The 19,723-nt window shown below is 41.6% G+C and overlaps 1 protein-coding gene across 1 annotated transcript in view; it reads right to left on the bottom strand.

The window, feature by feature from the left end:
* The window catches only part of SYCP1 (synaptonemal complex protein 1), a 60,447-nt gene that overhangs the window by 33,284 nt on the left and 7,440 nt on the right, over positions 1-19,723 (bottom strand). Inside the window, exons 6-12 of the mRNA XM_065403430.1 lie at positions 13,615-13,688; positions 12,496-12,604; positions 10,462-10,556; positions 8,996-9,180; positions 7,765-7,832; positions 6,546-6,607; positions 1,973-2,077 (exon numbers count right to left, since the gene is read on the bottom strand). Of these exons, the coding sequence (XP_065259502.1) occupies positions 1,973-2,077; positions 6,546-6,607; positions 7,765-7,832; positions 8,996-9,180; positions 10,462-10,556; positions 12,496-12,604; positions 13,615-13,688 (698 nt within the window). The remainder of the gene's footprint in view (positions 1-1,972; positions 2,078-6,545; positions 6,608-7,764; positions 7,833-8,995; positions 9,181-10,461; positions 10,557-12,495; positions 12,605-13,614; positions 13,689-19,723) is intronic.

The raw sequence follows: 19,723 nt of genomic DNA, 5'->3' as shown, positions 1-19,723 counted from the left end.
AAAGGGGTCGATCCCCAATACCTAGACCCAGAGACAAGCCATCAGTAGCACCACAATCGGGCACCGGCTTTCAGACACTAGGGGTGGCCATGTCGACGCCTGCTGAGGCGAGGCAGTCGAGTCCGGACCAATCATGTTTGCCGAACCCCTCAGAGAGCCTGCCGCTTCCGTCCAGTCCTGAAGCATTTGGGGCAGTGCAGGACCTGCTCAGACTCACTGCACTGTTCTCGCCGCCCACACAGGAGAAGACGTTGGCATCGCAGGCTCCATCCCATACTGTGCAGTCTAAGGAAAAGCCGGCTATAACAACACGCTGTTCCCCGTCGCCAACCACAGATGCCAGCACCTCCATCCAGGGAGCAAAGTCCCCGGACTCCCGACACTCCACATTAAAAGGTGCAGCGCCACCTTGGTCCTCATATTCCGAGGCTTCTGAGTCGGACTTGTACCGCTCCGACTATAGTGGGAGCAGAAGGTCATCCCTCCAGGCACCATAGGAGGTCCCGACCGAGGCAGTGGGCCCCTCAATGGCAGAACCCAGCTCAGTTGCCCTTCTGGACTCCATGGGGTTTCCACCAAGCCCAGGATTGGAGACAAGGCCCTCACTCGGGTGCCACTTCAGTTGTGTCTGCTACCTTTGTCCCACCACGGCTGAGCAGCTACTTCCGGTGTCGATGCTGGCGTCTGAGTCAACATTGCCGACGTCGGCACCAACAGCAGCAGCCCCTTCGGCAGTGCGCTCGGCTCCAGGGGCTCAGGTCACGACACCAACAGCACCCTCGGCCTGACTGTGGCACCGGCCCCTGCTAAGGCACCGACACTGCCATCAACACTGCCTGCACCAATGTCGATGACCACCATGGCGCAGACACACTACCTAACCGTGCCTCTGGCACCGACCTGGGGGGCGATGTCGACGCTGGTGCGCTTCTCAACACCAAGACCAGACCAGCCCATCACTGTCCCCACTGGCTCATGTGATTCCTCCGGCGGGAATGGAAGGGAACAACCACCTCCCTTAGTGGCCGCCTCCTCATCTTCCCCAGATGAGGCGCTTGCAGGCTCTACCATTGCCTCAGCCCTGGAAGACTCCAGGATGTTGCAGCAGTTGCTCCGCCGGGTCACACAGGGTCTGAGCATTAAGGCAGAAAAAGTTAGGGATGATGCAGACTCTATGGTAGACATCCTGCCCCCTTTGGGCCATTCCCATATCGTCTTACCGCTAATTAAGACCCTGGACACGAACAACACATCTTGAAGAACAGTTACGAGAACGTGAATAACCGTTCTTTTGCAGTACTGGAGTACCCATCAGTTCTAGGACTCCTGATGCCAGTGTCAACTTTCTTCCAACTCTTCTCCCTGCTGGAATCAGAAGTGTGCCGGGTTGCCAGGGCACTTGCAGAGGAGAGCCTCCTTGGTTCCTGACAGGACATTTCTTCTCCTGGATTTTTAAATGTAATATATGTAATGTAAAAACTCATAAGAACATTAAAATGGTGATACTGGGTCAGACCAATGGTCTATCTAGCCCAGTATCCTGTGTTCCGACACTGGCCAGTGCCAGATGCTTTCAGAAAGAATTAACAAAGCAGGATAATTATGGAGTAATCCATTCCCTGTCGTCCAGTCCCAGCTTCTAGCAGTCAGAGAGAGGTTTAGCAACACCTGGAACATGGCATTGCATCTCTGACCATCTTGGCTGATAGTCATTGATGGGCCTATCCTCCATGAACTTATCTAATTCTTTTTTGAACCCGATTATACTTTTAACCTTCACAAAATCCCCTAGCAAGGAGTTCCACAGGTTGACTGTGCATTGTGTGAAAAGTACGTCCTTGTATTTATTTTAAACCTGCTGTCTATTAATTTCATTGCATGCACAATAATTTCTGTAAGTCACTAATCAGGATATTCAAGCGCATTATATCAATAAGATATTTCTGAGAAAAAAGTCACCCTTTCTACAGACCTCTCTGATTTGAAGAATATCCTTCATCTCTTTTTCTCTCTTTTGTAATTTTTCAATAGTGATCTCAAGATGTTTCTTTTCAGATAAAAGTTCTTGAACTTGTTCCTGTTTAAGAACATTGAGCTCAAAATTTACAAAATTAGGGCTTGGACATATAAAGAATACGCTTAATTGGCTAAATTCAACCCTAGTATACGTGAGCATATTTTTTAATATAATTTCTATTTACACAATCAAATGTAGGACCATAAGTAACATCGTGTAATAAATACATATACATTGCAACCAAGTTAGACTACATTAATTATTTGGGGAATCTGTCTATGTACAATTTATTAATTCTAGTTGATATTATGAAGTTGTTCTTATGAAATTGTTGTATCATGGAACGTGGATGTGGAATCCACCATTTTCTGCCAGACCAAGAGCAACAGTCAATCATTAAACCTTAAACTGTTGCCTATTAAGGTGGAAACACCTTGGGCCAATAGGTTGGCACAGGCTGGGAGAAGCTAGTCCCTCCATCTCCTCTCCAGAGAGGGGGAGTGGAAAATCCCCAGTAGCAAAGGAACCAGGTATTATTGGTGGGCCGTATAACATGAGTGACAGACTCACTGAGACAAACAGGAAACTTTGACTGCAGTGAGGATGAAATGGACATGCCTTCACCTGGGAGGGGGTGTGGGGAGGAGCTGGGATGGTCCAGTTTAACTGTGGGACCAGCCAAGATCAGAGAAAGTTAGCTGACCTAGAAAGGCTGTGTAGTGACAGAAGGATCCCAGACACCGCAGAGGACTCTGCCCATGCCCAAAAAAACTCTTCAAAGTGTAACAAAATTGAGGCAAGGAAAACACAAATAGGTGTATTTATTATTTAATCTAAATCTGCCTCTCTCTCGTGCTGTTAAGTAAAGAGTAAGTGTTTTAGAATCCTGTGCACAATCTGACTGATGGCTTTCACTATCACATGCCCCTGAAGGGTTAAACACAAGGCTAACACATTCAATAGGATTCTAGGGAACAAGCAAGAGTTGCTGGGGAGGCTTGCAGGAGATGGCACTCGTTTCAGGAGATATGCATTTGGACCATAGCATCCCCACTGCCAAGAGTTGTCAGACACAAAATCTGCACTTGGAGTGTATGCCTAAATGCCCAAAGCCAGGGACAATGCTAACCACCACCCAGCCCCAGCAAACTAAAGGCATGTGGGAGTCAGTATTTGCATCCCCTCACTGCAATCTGTCGAGTGCCTAGCAGGGGAAGCTTAACCAGATCTGTAACAAGGAGTCAGTGCTGGCCGAATCTAGGATTCATAGGGCCTGTAGTTGTCCCTAGGGTGACCAGATAGCAAGTGTGAAAAATCAGGACACTTTGCGAGGGCTTGGGCTGTGTGTATAGTAGCATATATAAAGACAAAACCCCTAATATCAGGACGGTCCTGATAATGTTGGGAAGTCTGGTCACCCTAGTTGGCCCCTCAGTCTGTTCTAAGGGGAAGAACCCTCCCCACCTGATCGAATGATGTGGGACACAATTCCAGTGAAGGAATTGTGGCAACTGGGGCCCTGAATCCTTTTTATAGCTTCAGACCCCTGAAGGTTTTGTCTATAAAGGGGCACTTGTAGTGCCCCAACAGGCACTGCTATCTACAGTTTGCCAACCTCTGTGAGCTGGGCATGCGCATCACTATAATTGAGAATCTTATGTACAGGCGATTCTCAAAGAAAAGCAACTTCCCTTGGGGGGAAAAATCGACAAAAATTAGCTATAACTTTTGAAATAGTTAATTCAAGAGGTAACATAAATAAAATGAAATTTTAAGTATAATTAACAAGAAAATCCACATGGTCTAACCTTAAACTCTGAGTGGTCAGAGTCCCTAATTTCTCTCTCTTTTATTAATATCATTTTTTCTGATTGTTCACACACTAGCTGCTGCTCCAAATCTTTTTGAAGTTTTACTGACCTCTCCTAAATAATAAAGGAAAATGTTTTAAAATGTATCTTTTAAAATGTACCAGTAAGCTGAGAAGATTTATTAAGTATATGGGTTATTTTCAGTCATATTTTTACACAACAAAGAATACATACTACTCCCTCCCCCATCCCGCCCTCACTCAATGTCAATGCTGGAAGTGCCTCCCAGCCCATGCCTGGGTAAACCCCACAGATGACGGAACGGAAAGAGGACCATGAAATCCACTATGAACCATACTATGCGAATCTAATAAAAATTAAGAGTACTCAGATAATACAGTGATTGGCACTAGTATAAGAATCTACTGGATTTAAGGAATTCATACTGGCAGTGTCACAGGTGACTGGCTCCCTTGTAAGAGGGGATGTGACCAGTTCCACCAATGCCCTAATTAATTAGCTCCTTCCCAGCCTGACACATGGGCCTTACAAAAGAGCTGAGGGCTGGCAGGCAAGGCAGGAGGCCAGGTACTCCCGGGGAACCAGCCTGGGGGACAGTGTTCTGTATCAGAGAGACTCAAAAGTAGCCCAGAAAGCAGCAGAAAAGAGGGTTCAGAAAATAAGCTGAAGAGAAGCCCACAAAGGGCAGAAAAACACATTTTGTTTGTATGGACTTTTTAATAGGACTTTTGCTACCCCAGAAGGTGTTGTTTGTGACTTGACCAGAGGGCCAAGCCACATCTCCAGCACCAACTTGTGTATGTGGAGTTTATTAAAGAGGTTCTGAAGAAGAGGGAAACAGAGGCAGAGTACTACAGAGCTACCCCAGGCAAGGAGTGCTGCAGAGCAGGCACACTCTGTTAGAGGGTCAGCACCAGTTCCTGAAGGTACTTCCCTAAAGGGAAATTTCTAGTACATGTCATTCCCTTCCATAATGATTCACTGGGGAAAAGGTTGGTAGAACTGCAATTCCTTGTTATGCCTGACATACAGGAAAAAATAGTGCCTCGTAGGGAGAAAATGTAATTCCATTGAAGTATTTCCAATGGGAAATTCAAAAGTGTCTGTAAGCACCCACAAAAGGCTCACACACTTCCCACAATCCCACACCATGTCTGTAAAAATGTGAAAAGTATATAGGATACCCTAGTGTGAGTACTTTGATGAGACTGTCTATGCTTCAAGCTGGAAGGTGTAAATTCCAGCTTGAGGAGACACACACACATTAGCTCTGATCGCACTAGCATGCTAAAAATAAGAGGGTAGCCGTGGCAATGCAGGCAGCTAGTTGCCTCGAACATATACTGGCCTCTTGGACAGGTAAGTAGTTGGAGTGGCTAGCCCCACCTACTGCTCATGCCACTGCAGCTGCACTCTATTTGTAGCACATTAGCTTGATCAGAAAAAGCACAAGTATGTCTCGTGTTGAAATGTATACCTTCCAGCTCAAAGTGTAGACATGCTCTTTGTTAAACATAATATTCTCAAAATTCTATAGCACTTTTTGTGTGAAGTTAGAAGTTTAACAATCCATACTGAACACCAAAATAGACAGGTTTCAGTGGTAGCTGTGTTAGTCTGTATCAGCAAAAAAACCGAGGAGTCCTTGTGGCACCTTAGAGGCTAACAAATTTATTTGGGCATAATTTATTTGGACAGTCGCTCTAAAAGAACTTACATTCTAGTTTTACAAACTAAAAGTTACAGAAAAAACCGACCACAGTGGGGATCCCAGAAGGTGGCATTAAATCATTTTTTTAAATTATGATTGGAATTCATTTCACACTTCAGCCTCAAATGTAATGTCAGAGGAGTTCAACAGGGGTAGGAGTTTGCAAACATCATGGAAGAAATGAGTATTTAGAAAGGTATCTGAATGAAGACAGGGTGAATGCTTGGCATACCAAGACTAGGTCATCCCATCCATAGGAGATGGCATGCGAAAGGATGGAAGTGAAGAAGAAAATGAATAGGGCATCAAGGCTCATTTCATAGCCATACACAGGAAGCAAACATAAGAGACGAAGTCCAAGACGTAGGCTATGGTGGAGTTGTGGAAGGCCCGGGCAAAGGGGAACCAGAAGTAGTATTCAGGGACTTCAAAAGAGATGAGTGAAATAGTCTAAATGATCGGTTAGAAAGTTAAGTTTAGTGGCAGCTTTTGAATAGATTGGAGATGGTTGATATGGGTCTCTAGGAAGCCTCTAGAAGGGACGCTGGACCCCAAACGAAAAATAAATGTCTTTAGACCAGTGGTTCTTAACCTGGGGTGCACGCATCCCCTGGGGGTGTGAGATGCCCTTTCTGGGGGTGAGAGACATGCCAGATTTTTTTAGAAGGTAAATCATCGAAAACACAAATTAAGCATAGGCACGTAAGTACAACTACTTTGTTTCATCAAACCTATGTATTTATTAACATTATACATTTTTAATGATTACTGTGTTAAATTTTAACTGTGAAATTAAAATAAATATATAATTCTCTCTCTTTCATTCTATAGTTACGATATATCTAGGTTTAAATAACTGACCTACTTCAATAATTTTTGATAAAGGGTCGAGAATATATTTTTGAGAACCAAAGAGGTGCAGGCTGCAGTAAAGGTTAAGAACCACTGCTTTAGACTATTAACATGTAGGACAATTTATATTTACCAAGGCTTCTGTCAGATCTTCAAGTTGTGTTTCTTTGTCACTTTTTAGTTTGGCCATCTCTTCTACAGCAAATACAATGTAAAGATATAATACAAAATGGATACAATTTTATATATTATCAACATTGTTTTCCCCCTCAAAAGCTTTTTAGGCCCCAATTCAATAAAGTACTTAATTTTGTACAAATGAGTAGCTTTATTGACTTCATTGGCACTGCATGTGCTCAAAATTACAAAATGTACTGAAGTATCTTGCTGAATCAGGGCCAAACATATTGCCTTTTTATTTTTAGTTTCAAGTCATGTATGAAAATTAATTTATATTTTACACTGAATATATTTTTCTATGGAGTTAAAAAAGACACTGGCCCAAATCCAGAAATCTTGACTCAAGGCTATATTCTGCTCTAAATTATAGCTTGGTAACATGACTTAATTGAAAGCTGAGCTGGACAAATACTTCAAAAAAGTATTAGTGAACATACATTTCAATAAAAATTAAATCATTCACTTCAGTGGTATTCACAACCCTACTTATGTTTTCCACATACACATCTATAAGTGAATTGTTGTTTGCAAGAATGTACAGAGAAAGCTAGTTTTAGAATACTTATGCAAATGTCTTCTTGCACAAAGATTTGGACCACAAGTGTTCACATGGCTATCCTGAAATCTCACTGATTTTCCTCCTCCTGTTTGAATAGCTGCAACTTTTATTAATCAGGAAGTAAATTCCGTAGTACTGTTTTTCAGACACCAATCACACACCACAAATAATGATTGCTAATATTCAAGACAAACAGTTCAAAAAACACCTTTTGGCAGAAATATTTTTGCATAAGGCATATAATTTATAAGAATATTAAAGTAATGAAAATCTTAGGGCCAGCATTCTGGATCAATTCAAATTCTGCTTCGCAAGGGATCTGGGAAAAAGAAGAAAAGGTAGTTTATTTTGTCATCTTTCTACTTCCTCAATCCTGGAACCGATCCTCAGTATAATTTAGAGCAGTCTAAAAAAGACAGGCACTCATCAACATTACACCACCAGAGGATCTCCCACACATTGATCATACACATACTACATCATGAATCAAAATACAAGACACTGGAGTGGGTATTATACAGATAACACCAACCTTCTCAGAGAACTAATACTGATCTTTTTACCTGTAACCAGCTCTTGCAAAACAACTTATTCCTTTTTTGGCAAATCTTACCCAGTTCAACAGATTTATTTTGGAGCTCTGAGGCAAGTATTTCTGACTCTTCTTCAAGTTGCTTCAATCTATTTAAAAGCATAATTAAAAAACAATATTTTTCCATGTAGGATTTAAACTAGAAAAGTCAGTCATATTTCTATTGGAAATACAATATGTCTTTCTGCCTGCTAACAAGCAGATAGGTAAATATACTATGCATATAGGCAAGTAAGCTGTGAGAAATTTAAGTAACAAACATTCTTTCAACATGTTGCTTGAATACCAGGCATAATAAAATTACACCTCTACCCCGATATAACACTGTCCTCGGGAGCCAAAAAAATCTTACCGCGTTATAGGTGAAACCGCATTATATCGAACTTGCTTTGATCCGCCAGAGCGCGCAGCCCCGCCCCCCCGGAGCACTGCTTTACCACGTTATATCCAAATTCGTGTTATATCGAGTCGCATTATATCAGGGTAGAGGTGTAATTAAAAAAAATTAGTTAAAAATAAATTGATAAAAAGATACGTTACCAACATTTAGATTTTTTTTAAAGTAAATGTTACGTTTAAAAAAAAAAATCATGTCCAGATTTTACCCTTAGACCACTATGAATCTGGAGTAATCATAGAAAAGTCAGTGCAGTTACTCCAGATTTACACCAATTTATGTGAGAGACAGTTTCTACTAGTGACATGACATTATAGTGCAATGCAGTCAATCTCCTGAAAAACTCCATTAAAAGAATTGAATAAAATACCCACTTTATAGATCAAATTCTAGTTTTGCTGAGATTAATTTTGATTACCATCAATTACTTCTTGCAAAAAACTCCAAACATTTTAATAACAAATGAAATGAAAGAACATTAAATAGCACTAAAGAGTAATACTATTATATACCCACTGAATGTCCATATCACTACATTTATTATTATTGAATATTTCTATTGCAGTACTGCCTACAGGTCCCAACTGAGATTAGGGCCACATTGTGCTAAATACAACATAGACACACTAAAAGAAAGAACCGGTCCTAAAAAGCTAACTATTCAGGAAAAAAAAAACCCAAAGGATGTGGGAAATTAAGGATGATACTTTACAGGTAGAAAACTGAGGCACAGAGATTAGGTAGTTTACTCAAGGTCACACAGAAAACTCTACGGAAGAGCTGGGAACTGAACACTGTTTAGTGCCTTAAATCGCAAGATCATCCTTTCACTCTAAATGTAAAAATCTTTTTAACCTATTTTGTTCTCTTTTCAGCAACTCTTTCAAATTAGAAACAGCAATTTCAAATTCTTCAACCACTGAGGCATGCAAAGCCCTAGTTTCTTTAAGTTCTTCCATTTGTGCTTCTTTTTCTACAGTGACTTCAATTAAGGTTTTCATTGCAGTCCGTAATTCGGTTTCTAAACTCTTCTGAGCAGTCTAAATAGAAAGAAGTGTAAAAAAATAAAATTTGTTGTAAATATGTGTAAGACGTTACCCCCCATATTCTTAATGGAAATATGGTTATGATATGGGTATGACATATCTGAAATGTACTTTATACAAGATGGCTCATGTAAGGTCTCATTGGGAAGGTTATGATTTACTGAATGTGTTTATCCAATTTGTATGCATGTATCATTTTTGTATCAGAAGCTGGGAATATTGACCATGTCTCTGTATTTCAAATGTGCTACGTTGGATGAGGCCAAATAATGTTAGTGGCTTATTGAAGACAATGCACACAAGCATAAGGATTACCCCAGGAACTGTGTGCAATAGAAACCTCTCAGAGATCGCTCTACACAATGGGAACTGTTTGACCCAGGTCACAGCAAAAAAGCTTTCCAGCAAGTGGGGGGGAGATATAAAAGAGGGACAATGACAACATAAGTGGCCTTACTCTCCCTACAACAACACACCTGAAAATACCTGAGGAACAAAGACTGAACTGTGGGAAGTGCTGGTCCCAGGCTGGAAGGATTTTTAGCCTGTGTAAGAAAACCTCGGAAAGCCAAGGCAACTTGTGCCTTAAGAATCTGCCAGCCTGTTTATCACTCAGGGTGAGAATTTGCTAATTTGTATCCTACCTATCCAGTGTGTTAAACTCAGTTTGCGACTTTTGTTTATTTACTAAGGTAATCTGCTTTGTTCTGTTTGCTATCCCTTTAGACACTTAAAATATACTTTTTGTAGTTAATAAACTTATTTAGTTTATTATTAAACCCAGTTTATGTAATTTCTAAGGGGGGGAAGAAGTCGTGCACATCTCTCTTCACATTGAGGAAGAGGGCAGATTTTTATGAGCTTGCACTGTATAAAAAAAATCTGCACAGCGCAAGACAGTATTATTTTGGGTTTATCTCCCAAAAGGGGTGTGCACGTGAGTGCTGGGGGAGTCCTCTCACACAGAGCTGACTTCAGTCTGGCTATAGCTGGGTGTGGCCCTACCTGTGTGTGTGTGCTGCAAGAGGCCGGGGAGCCTAATTCAGCAAAACAGGGAGTTGGAATCCAGGCTGGTGGAGAAGGAGAGGTTCAGTGAAATCCTAGTACATCAGGTGGCATCCCAGAAGGGGGGTCCAACTCGTCACAATGTGTAGTAGCAAGCAATTACAATTCAGGGTTTGGATGAAAATTACTGACAATTGCTTGTACAAATTACACATTTACCTTATTTATATTACATTTTGATTTGTAAAAAAAAGTTAGAGCAAGTCATACCTCTGTTTTTTGCAGCAAAACTTTAGCTTCTTCCAGTTCTCCCATCAAATGTTTCTGTTTGCTCTGTGATTCTTTTAACATTTCTTTTTGTTGTTCTAAATGACAATTGTTACAGATAAGATATACACTAATGTTTCTAAACATTATGTCATGTACCAAACAATAAATTTGACTGTACTCTACAATAATTTGTACGATATATGCCACTTAAATAATTTATCTATCTCAACGGTTTAGGAGAGAGACATGGGACAGCACTGCATACATATCACTTTTCATTATGTAAATATAAAATACAAGGAGTACCATACTTTATATATATTTTATTTATAAAATTTAATTAAATGTACCCATCCTAGGCACAACATGGTATAAAAAAAAACACCTAACTATAAAACTTACAACCCTCCAAAATAAATATTAATTATTCCTCATCTACCCAATGAATTAGGACTCTCCCCACAATTTTACAAAGCGAAGGAAACAGAAATAACTTAATTACTGATAAAATGATATAATTTTGTGTCAAAAATCACTAAAAACATACCACTATTTTTAAGAAGTATTTAATTTAATTAAAAATGGCTGATTAACAGTTAAGAAGACTGAAGTCCTTTCTTTGTCCTTTGCAAGTTTCACTCAAAAACTCATTGACATGTCTCAACCATGAAATGGAAGACCCCTTCTAAAAGCAGTTCAGTTTCCAACTCCATTCAATCCTTTGCCTTTTGCCTGCCTACAAGAATGTCAACTCTAATGCCATCTGTAATGGTATTTTTTGGAGATGTGGAAACATGTCCAATAGAGAAGAGTGAAGCCACCATTTATTTCATTGGCTGATGAACAACTGCTGGAAACTAACAACTTTCAGTAACTAGGGACCTAGGGTGGTCTACACAAAAATGGTACCCTTTTAGCTATATTGGGATAGTTAAAATGGAACTCCTCCCACAGTGTGGACACAGTTATACCAGTATAGCTTATTCCTATAAGGGAATAAGCTATATTAGTATAACAGTGTCCACACTAGCAGTAAAAAAAACAAAACAAAACACCACCACAAATAATAATAACTACACCCCCAAAACAAATTATTACATCGATACAAAAACTATGCGTCCATTATACCGCTACAAAAGCTGCTGGCGTATTGAGACAAAAACAGCCTACCATGCTGAACAACACTGTGTCTCAATGTTCTTGTTCTCTCTCATCAATCTGTCTGTATCCATCTGTTGTCTCATTTTATACTTAGATTATGAACTTTTGGGAGCAGGGACTATCTTTTCTTTTGTTTGTACAGCACCTAGCACAATGGGGTCCTGGTCCATGACTGGGGCTCTTATTTAATACAATAATAAATAATTGTAGACCAGACCCTAGAGATGAAAGTTTGAACATACTGTTATGGCATAAGGTGCTAATTGTTTGTCCATTAGGGTGCCACTGATCTATAAAAGTCTATAATTAAAGAGACTGTGTGGATTAAAGCACTGGTCTGGCAGTTACAGCTTTGACACTCCTTTGTACTAAGAAGCAGGTGAACAATGCCAAGGCTCACTTTTCCAGGCCACGTGGTCTCAGTGAGTAGCCTTGGACTAAGGGTTTCACAGGTGTAATGTGCAGGGGCTGAGGGTGGGAAAAAAAGGACACAGGATGTGTTTAAAAGCAGCTGGGTTTGTTAGCAATTTGAGATTTTCCCTGGCGTGAGAGGAGAGCAAGACAACTGCTTCTTAGGACTGAGACAGGGGCACCTTACCTGAGGTTTCTACAAAAAGTATATGCTTATCCGATGTTTGTTACCAATTCCATTCAAGGAAACAGCACTTGTGTATATTTTGTAAACAAACAAATCACACTAACAAAATACCCAATTCCCATTTCACCCAATTTCTGCTTCAAAACAGGAAAGTGATCTGCAAGGCCCCAAATTCCACCAGTGCTCAGTAAAAGAATAACACCACCATGATCAATCTCTAGCTTTTCTGTCTCTTTCACTATTACAAATAATGCTATTTGGATTATAATTCTTACCTGTTGCTTCTTCTAAATCAATAATCTTATCCCTTGATTCCTGCAACTGAACTGTGATGTCTCTCATTTTATTGTCTTTTTCACCACTTTGCACAGTCAAAACTGATAGCTAATGAAGTGAAGAGCAATTACAATATATAAATAACAAGGTCTAGAAAAGATTACTAACTTCATATTATTTTCACATTTGTACGTTATACGCAGGATTAGGATTTCATTACATAACTGTAGAAAAATGAATACTGCTCAAGAAAAAATAGGGAGGCATTAACCAAATGTCCAACAAAAAAAGGTGCTGCAATCTAGAGACAGCAGATCTGCCATCAAAACTAGAGTGTAAGTTCCAACAGGATGGAGGTGTAGAAACTTATATTTAGGGAGAATGGAGTATCCGTTCAGACTCTCAAGTAGTCTCCTGCTGTCATTTCCTACACTTACACCAGTGCCTGGTCAGACTGCTTGACACTCCTCAGATCCATTCTCCCCATGAACCAACAGGTCCAACTTCTGACCCTTCTCAGATTAAAAAAAATAAAGAAATAAAACCTTCTTTCCACACTATTGATTACACTCCTAATACCACCACCACAAGTTTCCACAATCTGCCCACCTTCCTTGGCTCCCTCAATACCATGACAACACCCTATTCCCTCTCCTAGTCTCAGTATTCCTCTAGTCAGTCCCTGGTCTGATCTGTTTCCTGATCCTTCCTCCCAGCTTCTGCATCATTGTCCTTCCCCCATCTCTTCTTCACCAGCAGATGTGGAATGAACCTTGCTCAAATATGAGGACTGTCAGAACTCAGTACTTATTTTTATGGTGCTTTGTGGTGAAAAAAATAATAGCATATAACTCCCATTAACATTTTAATTCAAACACCACAAAGCAAAAAGCACACAATTTAAATATCACTTATAATAATAATTTTCATCCTTCAAAAGTACAAAATCTTTTACAGACAAAGCACCTTTTAAAGAACTATTTTGGTTTTTCTGCACTCCAACTAAATTAGTCAACAACAACAAAAATCAGTCAAAATTAGTTGAAATTTTTGCTCCATATAATGCAAATTATATTTCCAAATAAAAATGTACAAATTGGACTTTACACTAAACAAACCTGCTTTTCCTTGACATTTATTTCCATTTTGTATTCTTTTTCAAGCTGTTCTACTTTTTCTGCTGCTTCTTTTACTTCAGAAATAAAATAATGTAAATACTTAGTACTTAAACTAAATATACTTCAAGAAATCAAATATAATTATCATTTTAAAATATATGTATATTTGTATAGCTTTTTCATTATAGATTTACTGCTGAGGTTATGTTTGAAGCTATGAACCATTCAGAGAAAATATTTTTTGCACTGTCTCTCTACATATTTATTCCAGTATTATGTAAAATGGGAAGTCAATGAGAATTTCATGTATAGAAATGATGCAAGGCTGGGGACTTAAGTGTAAATAAGCAATTAATGAGCCCAAATTTTTTGCTGGTATAAACCAGTGCAGCTTCATCATATATCAAGAAGGTAACTACAGAAAACAAGCAGTGCCATTGTTGGCTGGGCTCCATAATTAGAAAAACAGTGTCTGAAAGATGCTTATGGTGATAGGTACTAATACAAAACCCTAAAACAGAAGTAAAACAAGAACAAAGCTGACAGGCAGCAGCACAGACAGCTGCAGCGGCACAGGAGCCAGCAAACAGAGCTGTAAACAGGGGAATTTGAGTGGGACTTTGCAAGGGGAGTTTGGGGGGGAAGACAAAGAGAAAGGCAGAGGAATAGACAGGCTAGTGAAGGGAGTGTCTGGTGTTCTGGCAGTGTTTTGGTGCTCGTTGGGGGTTTGTTTTGCTGTGGGTGGTGGTGTTTTGGTTTGGTTTGTGTTTCACGGACTAACAGGATTTACGTGGGAAGGCTATGACAGATACAGAGGCAGCAACGGTAGTGACCCAAGCAGTGGAAGACACAATGAAGATGACTGGATGTGGAAGCTGCGGCATGTACATGATCCTGGAGGGGGTACATGAAAAGAGTTTCGTCTGCATGAAGTGCCACCTGATAGAGCTGATGGAAGAAAAGATCAGAGGATTGGAGATGCAGGTGGAAACTCTGGTTGAGTTTAGAAGGGGGTTCGAGCAGATGATGGAGCAAAAGTACGAGGTGGTCATTGAAGGTGAGAGGGCAAGGAAGAAGAGAAGAGCAGCTAGTCCTATAGGAAGAGGGGAAGAGTCAATGGAGATAACACCAAATATGAGCCCCAGGAGGATACGGGATGGGTTACAGAGGATTGCAAGGGAGAATAGGAATCGAGAGGACTTGCAGCCAGAGGGAACAGGGGATAGACCGGAGAATTGCACCATCACCAGGAAAAGGCAGGTCTACGTGATTGGGGACTCCTTACTGAGAATAGACAGGCCTGTAACCAGAGCTGATCCAGAGAACAGAAGGGTGTGCTGTCTGCCAGGTGCTAAGATACAGGATGTGGACCTGAGGCTGAAGAGGATCCTAATGGGAGCAGGAAAGAATCCACTGATTGTCCTTCATATGGGAACAAATGATACGGCTAGATTCTCGCTGGAACGTATCAAGGGAGACTAGGCTAGGCTGGGGAAGACGCTAAAGGAAATCGAGGCTCAGGTGATCTTCAGTGGGATTCTGCCTGTTCCTAGAGAAGGGCAACAAAGGTGTGACAAAATTATGACGATCAATAGATGACTCAGGCAGTTGTGCTATAAGGAGGGCTTTGAGATGTATGGCCACTGGGAGGCATTCATGGACAGAGGACTGTTCCTCGGGATGGACTTCACTTGAGTAGGGAGGGAAATAGACTTCTAGGATGGAGGTTGGCACAACTGATTAAGAGAGCTTTAAACTAGGAATTTGGGGGAGATGTCCAGGTAATCTCCACGCCGGATTTTAACATTGAGAGGGAAGAAAACGAAGTAAGAAAGGATACAGCCGTGGGTAGGAGAATGGACATAAGGAGGAAGGGTAGTGTAGATACCAGTCTAATAGGTGATACTGGCAGTAGAATGTCTGTGCCTAATCAAGTAAAGAATGTGAGCGAAGCCAAACAGCAAAAATTAAGATGTTTGTACACCAATGTGAGGAGCCTAGGTAAAAAAAAAAAATGGAGGAACTAAAGTTACTGGTGCAGGAAGTGAAACCAGATATTATAGGGATAACAGAAACATGGTGGAATAATAGTCATGACTGGAGTACAGGTATTGAAAGGTATATGCAGTTTAGGAAAGACAGAAATAAAGGCAAAGGTGGTGGAGTAGCATTGAATATCAATGATGAGGTAGACTGTAAAGAAATAAGAAGGGATGGAATGGATAAGACAGAGTCTGTCTGGGCAAAAAATCACATTGGGGAAGAAAGCTACTAGAGCCTCCCCTGGGATAGTGCTTGGGGAGTGCTATAGACCGCCGGGATCCGATTTGGATATGGATAGAGACCTCTTTAATGTTTTTAATGAAGTAAATACTAATAGGAATTGTGTGACCATGGGAGACTTTAACTTCCCAGATATAGACTGGAGGAGAAGTGCTAGTAATAATAATAGGGCTCAGATTTTCCTGGATGCGATAGCTGATGGATTCCTTCACCAAGTAGTTGCTGAACCAACAAGAGGGGATGTGTGGCAAGGCGACGACTCATGGGCACGGTGCCTCCTGCTGGTCGTCCTGGGAATTAGCTCTTCCAGCCCAAAGCGCCCTCTGCAGGCCGGTGTCTTGCCTGCCGCTTGCCCCCGTGTCCCTCCCGGACCCCGGTGCCCCTCTACGTCAGGGTTCTGCCCCAGCAGTAAGCCACAATCTAGGTCCCCCCACCCAGGGGAACCCCCAACCCTCTATCCATCTTGCCTCAGTGGCTACTGCCAGTCACCATCTAGCCCCCACTCACTGGGGCAGACTGCAGTCTGTAAACCACTCATCATTAGCAAGGGGGGGTTAGGACCTGCTGCCTTTGCCTATCTCTGGGCTGCCCTTCTGCAGCCCCAGTACCTTTTCATAGGCCCTTTTCAAGGCCTGCAGCCTGAGGTTTTATCAGGCTGGAGCTCCCCAGCTCCCTCTGCCCTTTCCCAGCACTGCTCCACCTCAGGTACCCTGCTCAGCTTGCAGGCAGCCAGGTCCTTGTCTCTCAGAAGCCAGAGAGAGAGACTCCCTTTTTGAGCTCCTGGCTCACAGCCCTTTTATAGGGCCAGTTGCGGCCTGATTGGGGCGTGGCCCCAGCTATGGCTGTTTCCCAATCAGCCTAGCCTTTTGCATCTGTAGCCCTCTCCAGGGCTGCTTTCATCCCCTGTTCTGTAGGAGTGGGGCAACTGCCCCACTACAGGATGCCATTTAGAAGAAATGGTTGTAGGGGACAACCTTGGTTCGAGCGATCATGAGCTAATTCAGTTCAAACTAAATGGAAGGATAAACAAAAATAGATCTGTGACTAGGGTTTTTGATTTCAAAAGGGTTAACTTTAAAAAAAATAAGGAAATTAGTTAGGGAAGTGGATTGGACTGAAGAACTTGTGGATCTAAAGGCGGAGGAGGCCTGGAATTACTTCAAGTCAAAGTTGCAGAAACTATCAGAAGCCTGCATCCCAAGAAAGAGGAAAAAATTCATAGGCAGGAGTTGTAGACCAAGCTGGATGATCAAGCATCTCAGAGAGGTGATTAAGAAAAAGCAGAAAGCCTACAAGGAGTAAGATGGGAGGGATTAGCAAGGAAAGCTACCTTATTGAGGTCATAACATGTAGGGATAAAGTGAGAAAAGCCAAAAGCCATGTAGAGTTGGACCTTGCAAAGGGAATTAAAACCAATAGTAAAAGGTTCTACAGCCATATAAATAAGAAGAAAACAAAGAAAGAAGAAGTGGGAGCGCTAAATACTGAGGATGGAGTGGAGATTAAGGATAATCTAGGCATGACCCAATACCTAAACAAATACTTTGCCTCAGTCTTTAATGAGGCTAATGAGGAGCTTAGGGATAATGGTAGGATGACAAATGGGAATGAGGATATGACGGTAGATATTACCACATCCGAGGTAGAAGCCAAACTCGAACAGCTTAATGGGACTAAATCGGGGGGCCCAGATAATCTTCATCCAAGAATATTAAAGGAACTGGCACATGAAATTACAAGCCCATTAGCAAGAATTTTTAATGAATCTGTAAACTCAGGGGTTGTACCGTATGACTGGAGAATTGCTAACATAATTCCTATTTTTAACAAAGGAAAAAAAGGTGATCCGGGTAACTACAGGTCTGTTAGTTTGACATCTGTAGTATGCAAGGTCTTGGAAAAAATTTTGAAGGCGAAAGTATTTAAGGACATTGAGGTCAATGGTAATTGGGACAAAATACAACATGGTTTTACAAAAGGTAGCTCATACCAAACCAACCTGAGCTCCTTCTTTGAGAAGGTAACAGATCTTTTAGACAAAAGAAACGCAGTGGATCTAATTTACCTCGATTTCAGTAAGGCATTTGATACGGTTCCACATGGGGAATTATTAGCTAAATTGGAAAAGATGGGGATCAATATGAAAATTGAAAGGTGGATAAGGAACTGGTTAAAGGGGAGACTATAACGGGTCATACTGAAAGGTGAACTGTCAGGCTGGAGGGAGGTTACTAGTGGAGTTCCTCAGGGATCGGTTTTGGGACCAATCTTATTTAATCTTTTTATTACTGACCTTGGCACAAAAAGTGGGAATGTGCTAATAAAGTTTGTGGATGACACAAAGCTGGGAGGTATTGCCAATACAGAGAAGGACCGGAATATCCTTCAGGAAGATCTGGATGACCTTGTAAACTGGAGTAATAGTAATAGGATGAAATTTAATAGTGAAAAGTGCAGGGTCATGCATTTAGGGATTAATAACAAGAATTTTTGTTATAAGCTGGGGACGCAACACTTGGAAGTAACAGACGAGGAGAAGGACCTCGGAGTATTGGTTGATCACAGGATAACTATGAGCTGCCAATGTGATATGGCTGTGAAAAAAGCTAAGGCGGTCTTGGGATGCATCAGGTGAGGTATTTCCAGTAGAGATAAGGAGGTGTTAGTACCATTATACAAGGCACTGGTGAGACCTCATCTGGAATACTGTGTGCAGTTCTGGTCTCCCATGTTTAAGAAAGATGAATTCAAACTGGAACAGGTACAGAGAAGGGCTACTAGGATGATCCAAGGAATGGAAAACCTCTCTTATGAAAGGAGACTCAAAGATCTTGGCTTGTTTAGCCTAACCAGAGCTGGCTCAGGCTTTTTTGCCACCCCAAGCGGCGAAGGAGGAAAAAAAAAAAGCCGCGATCAGCGGCACTTCGGCGGTGGGTCCTTCGGTCCGAGAGGGACCCGCCGCCGAATTGCTGCCGAAGACCCGGATGTGCCGCCCCTTCCCATTGACCGCCCCAAGAACCTGCTTCGTTCGCTGGTGCCAAGAGCCAGCCCTGAGCCTAACCAAAAGAAGGCTGAGGGGAGATATGATTGCTCTCTATAAATATATCAGAGGGATAAATACCAGGGAGGGAGAGGAATTATTTAAGATCAGTACCAATGTGGACACAAGAACAAATGGATATAAACTGGCCATCAGGAAGTTTAGACTTGAAATTAGACGAAGGTTTCTAACCATCAGAGGACTGAAGTTCTGGAACAGCCTTCCAAGGGGAGCAATGGGGGCAAAAAGACATATCTGGCTTCAAGACTAAGCTTGATAAATTTATGGAGGGGATGGTATGATGGGATAGCCTAATTTTGGCAATTAATTGATCTTTGACTATTAGCGATAAATATGCCCAATAGCCTGTGACGGGATGTTAGATGGGTTGGGATCTGAGTTACTACAGAGAATTCTTTCCTGGGTGTCTGGCTGGTGAATCTTGCTCACATGCTCAGGGTTTAGCTGATCGCCATATTTGGGGTCAGGAAGGAATTTTCCTCCAGGGCAGATTGGCAGAGGCCATGGGGCTTTTTCGGCTTCCTCTGCAGCGTAGGGCAAGGGTCACTTCCTGGAGGATTCTCTGCACCGTGAAGTCTTTAAACCATAATTTGAGGACTTCAATAGCTCAGACATAGGTTAGGGGTTTGATACAGGAGTGGGTGGGTGAGATTCTGTGGCCTGCGTTGTGCAGGAGGTCGGACTAGATGATCATAATGGTCATTTCTAACCTTAAAGTCTATGATTCTATGACAGGAAAATAAATGTATGCAGTGTTGTTGTAGC

Source organism: Emys orbicularis, chromosome 4, assembly GCF_028017835.1.
Source record: "Emys orbicularis isolate rEmyOrb1 chromosome 4, rEmyOrb1.hap1, whole genome shotgun sequence".
Classification (NCBI taxonomy): domain Eukaryota; kingdom Metazoa; phylum Chordata; order Testudines; family Emydidae; genus Emys; species Emys orbicularis.
This window is presented reverse-complemented; position numbering and strand designations above follow the sequence as displayed.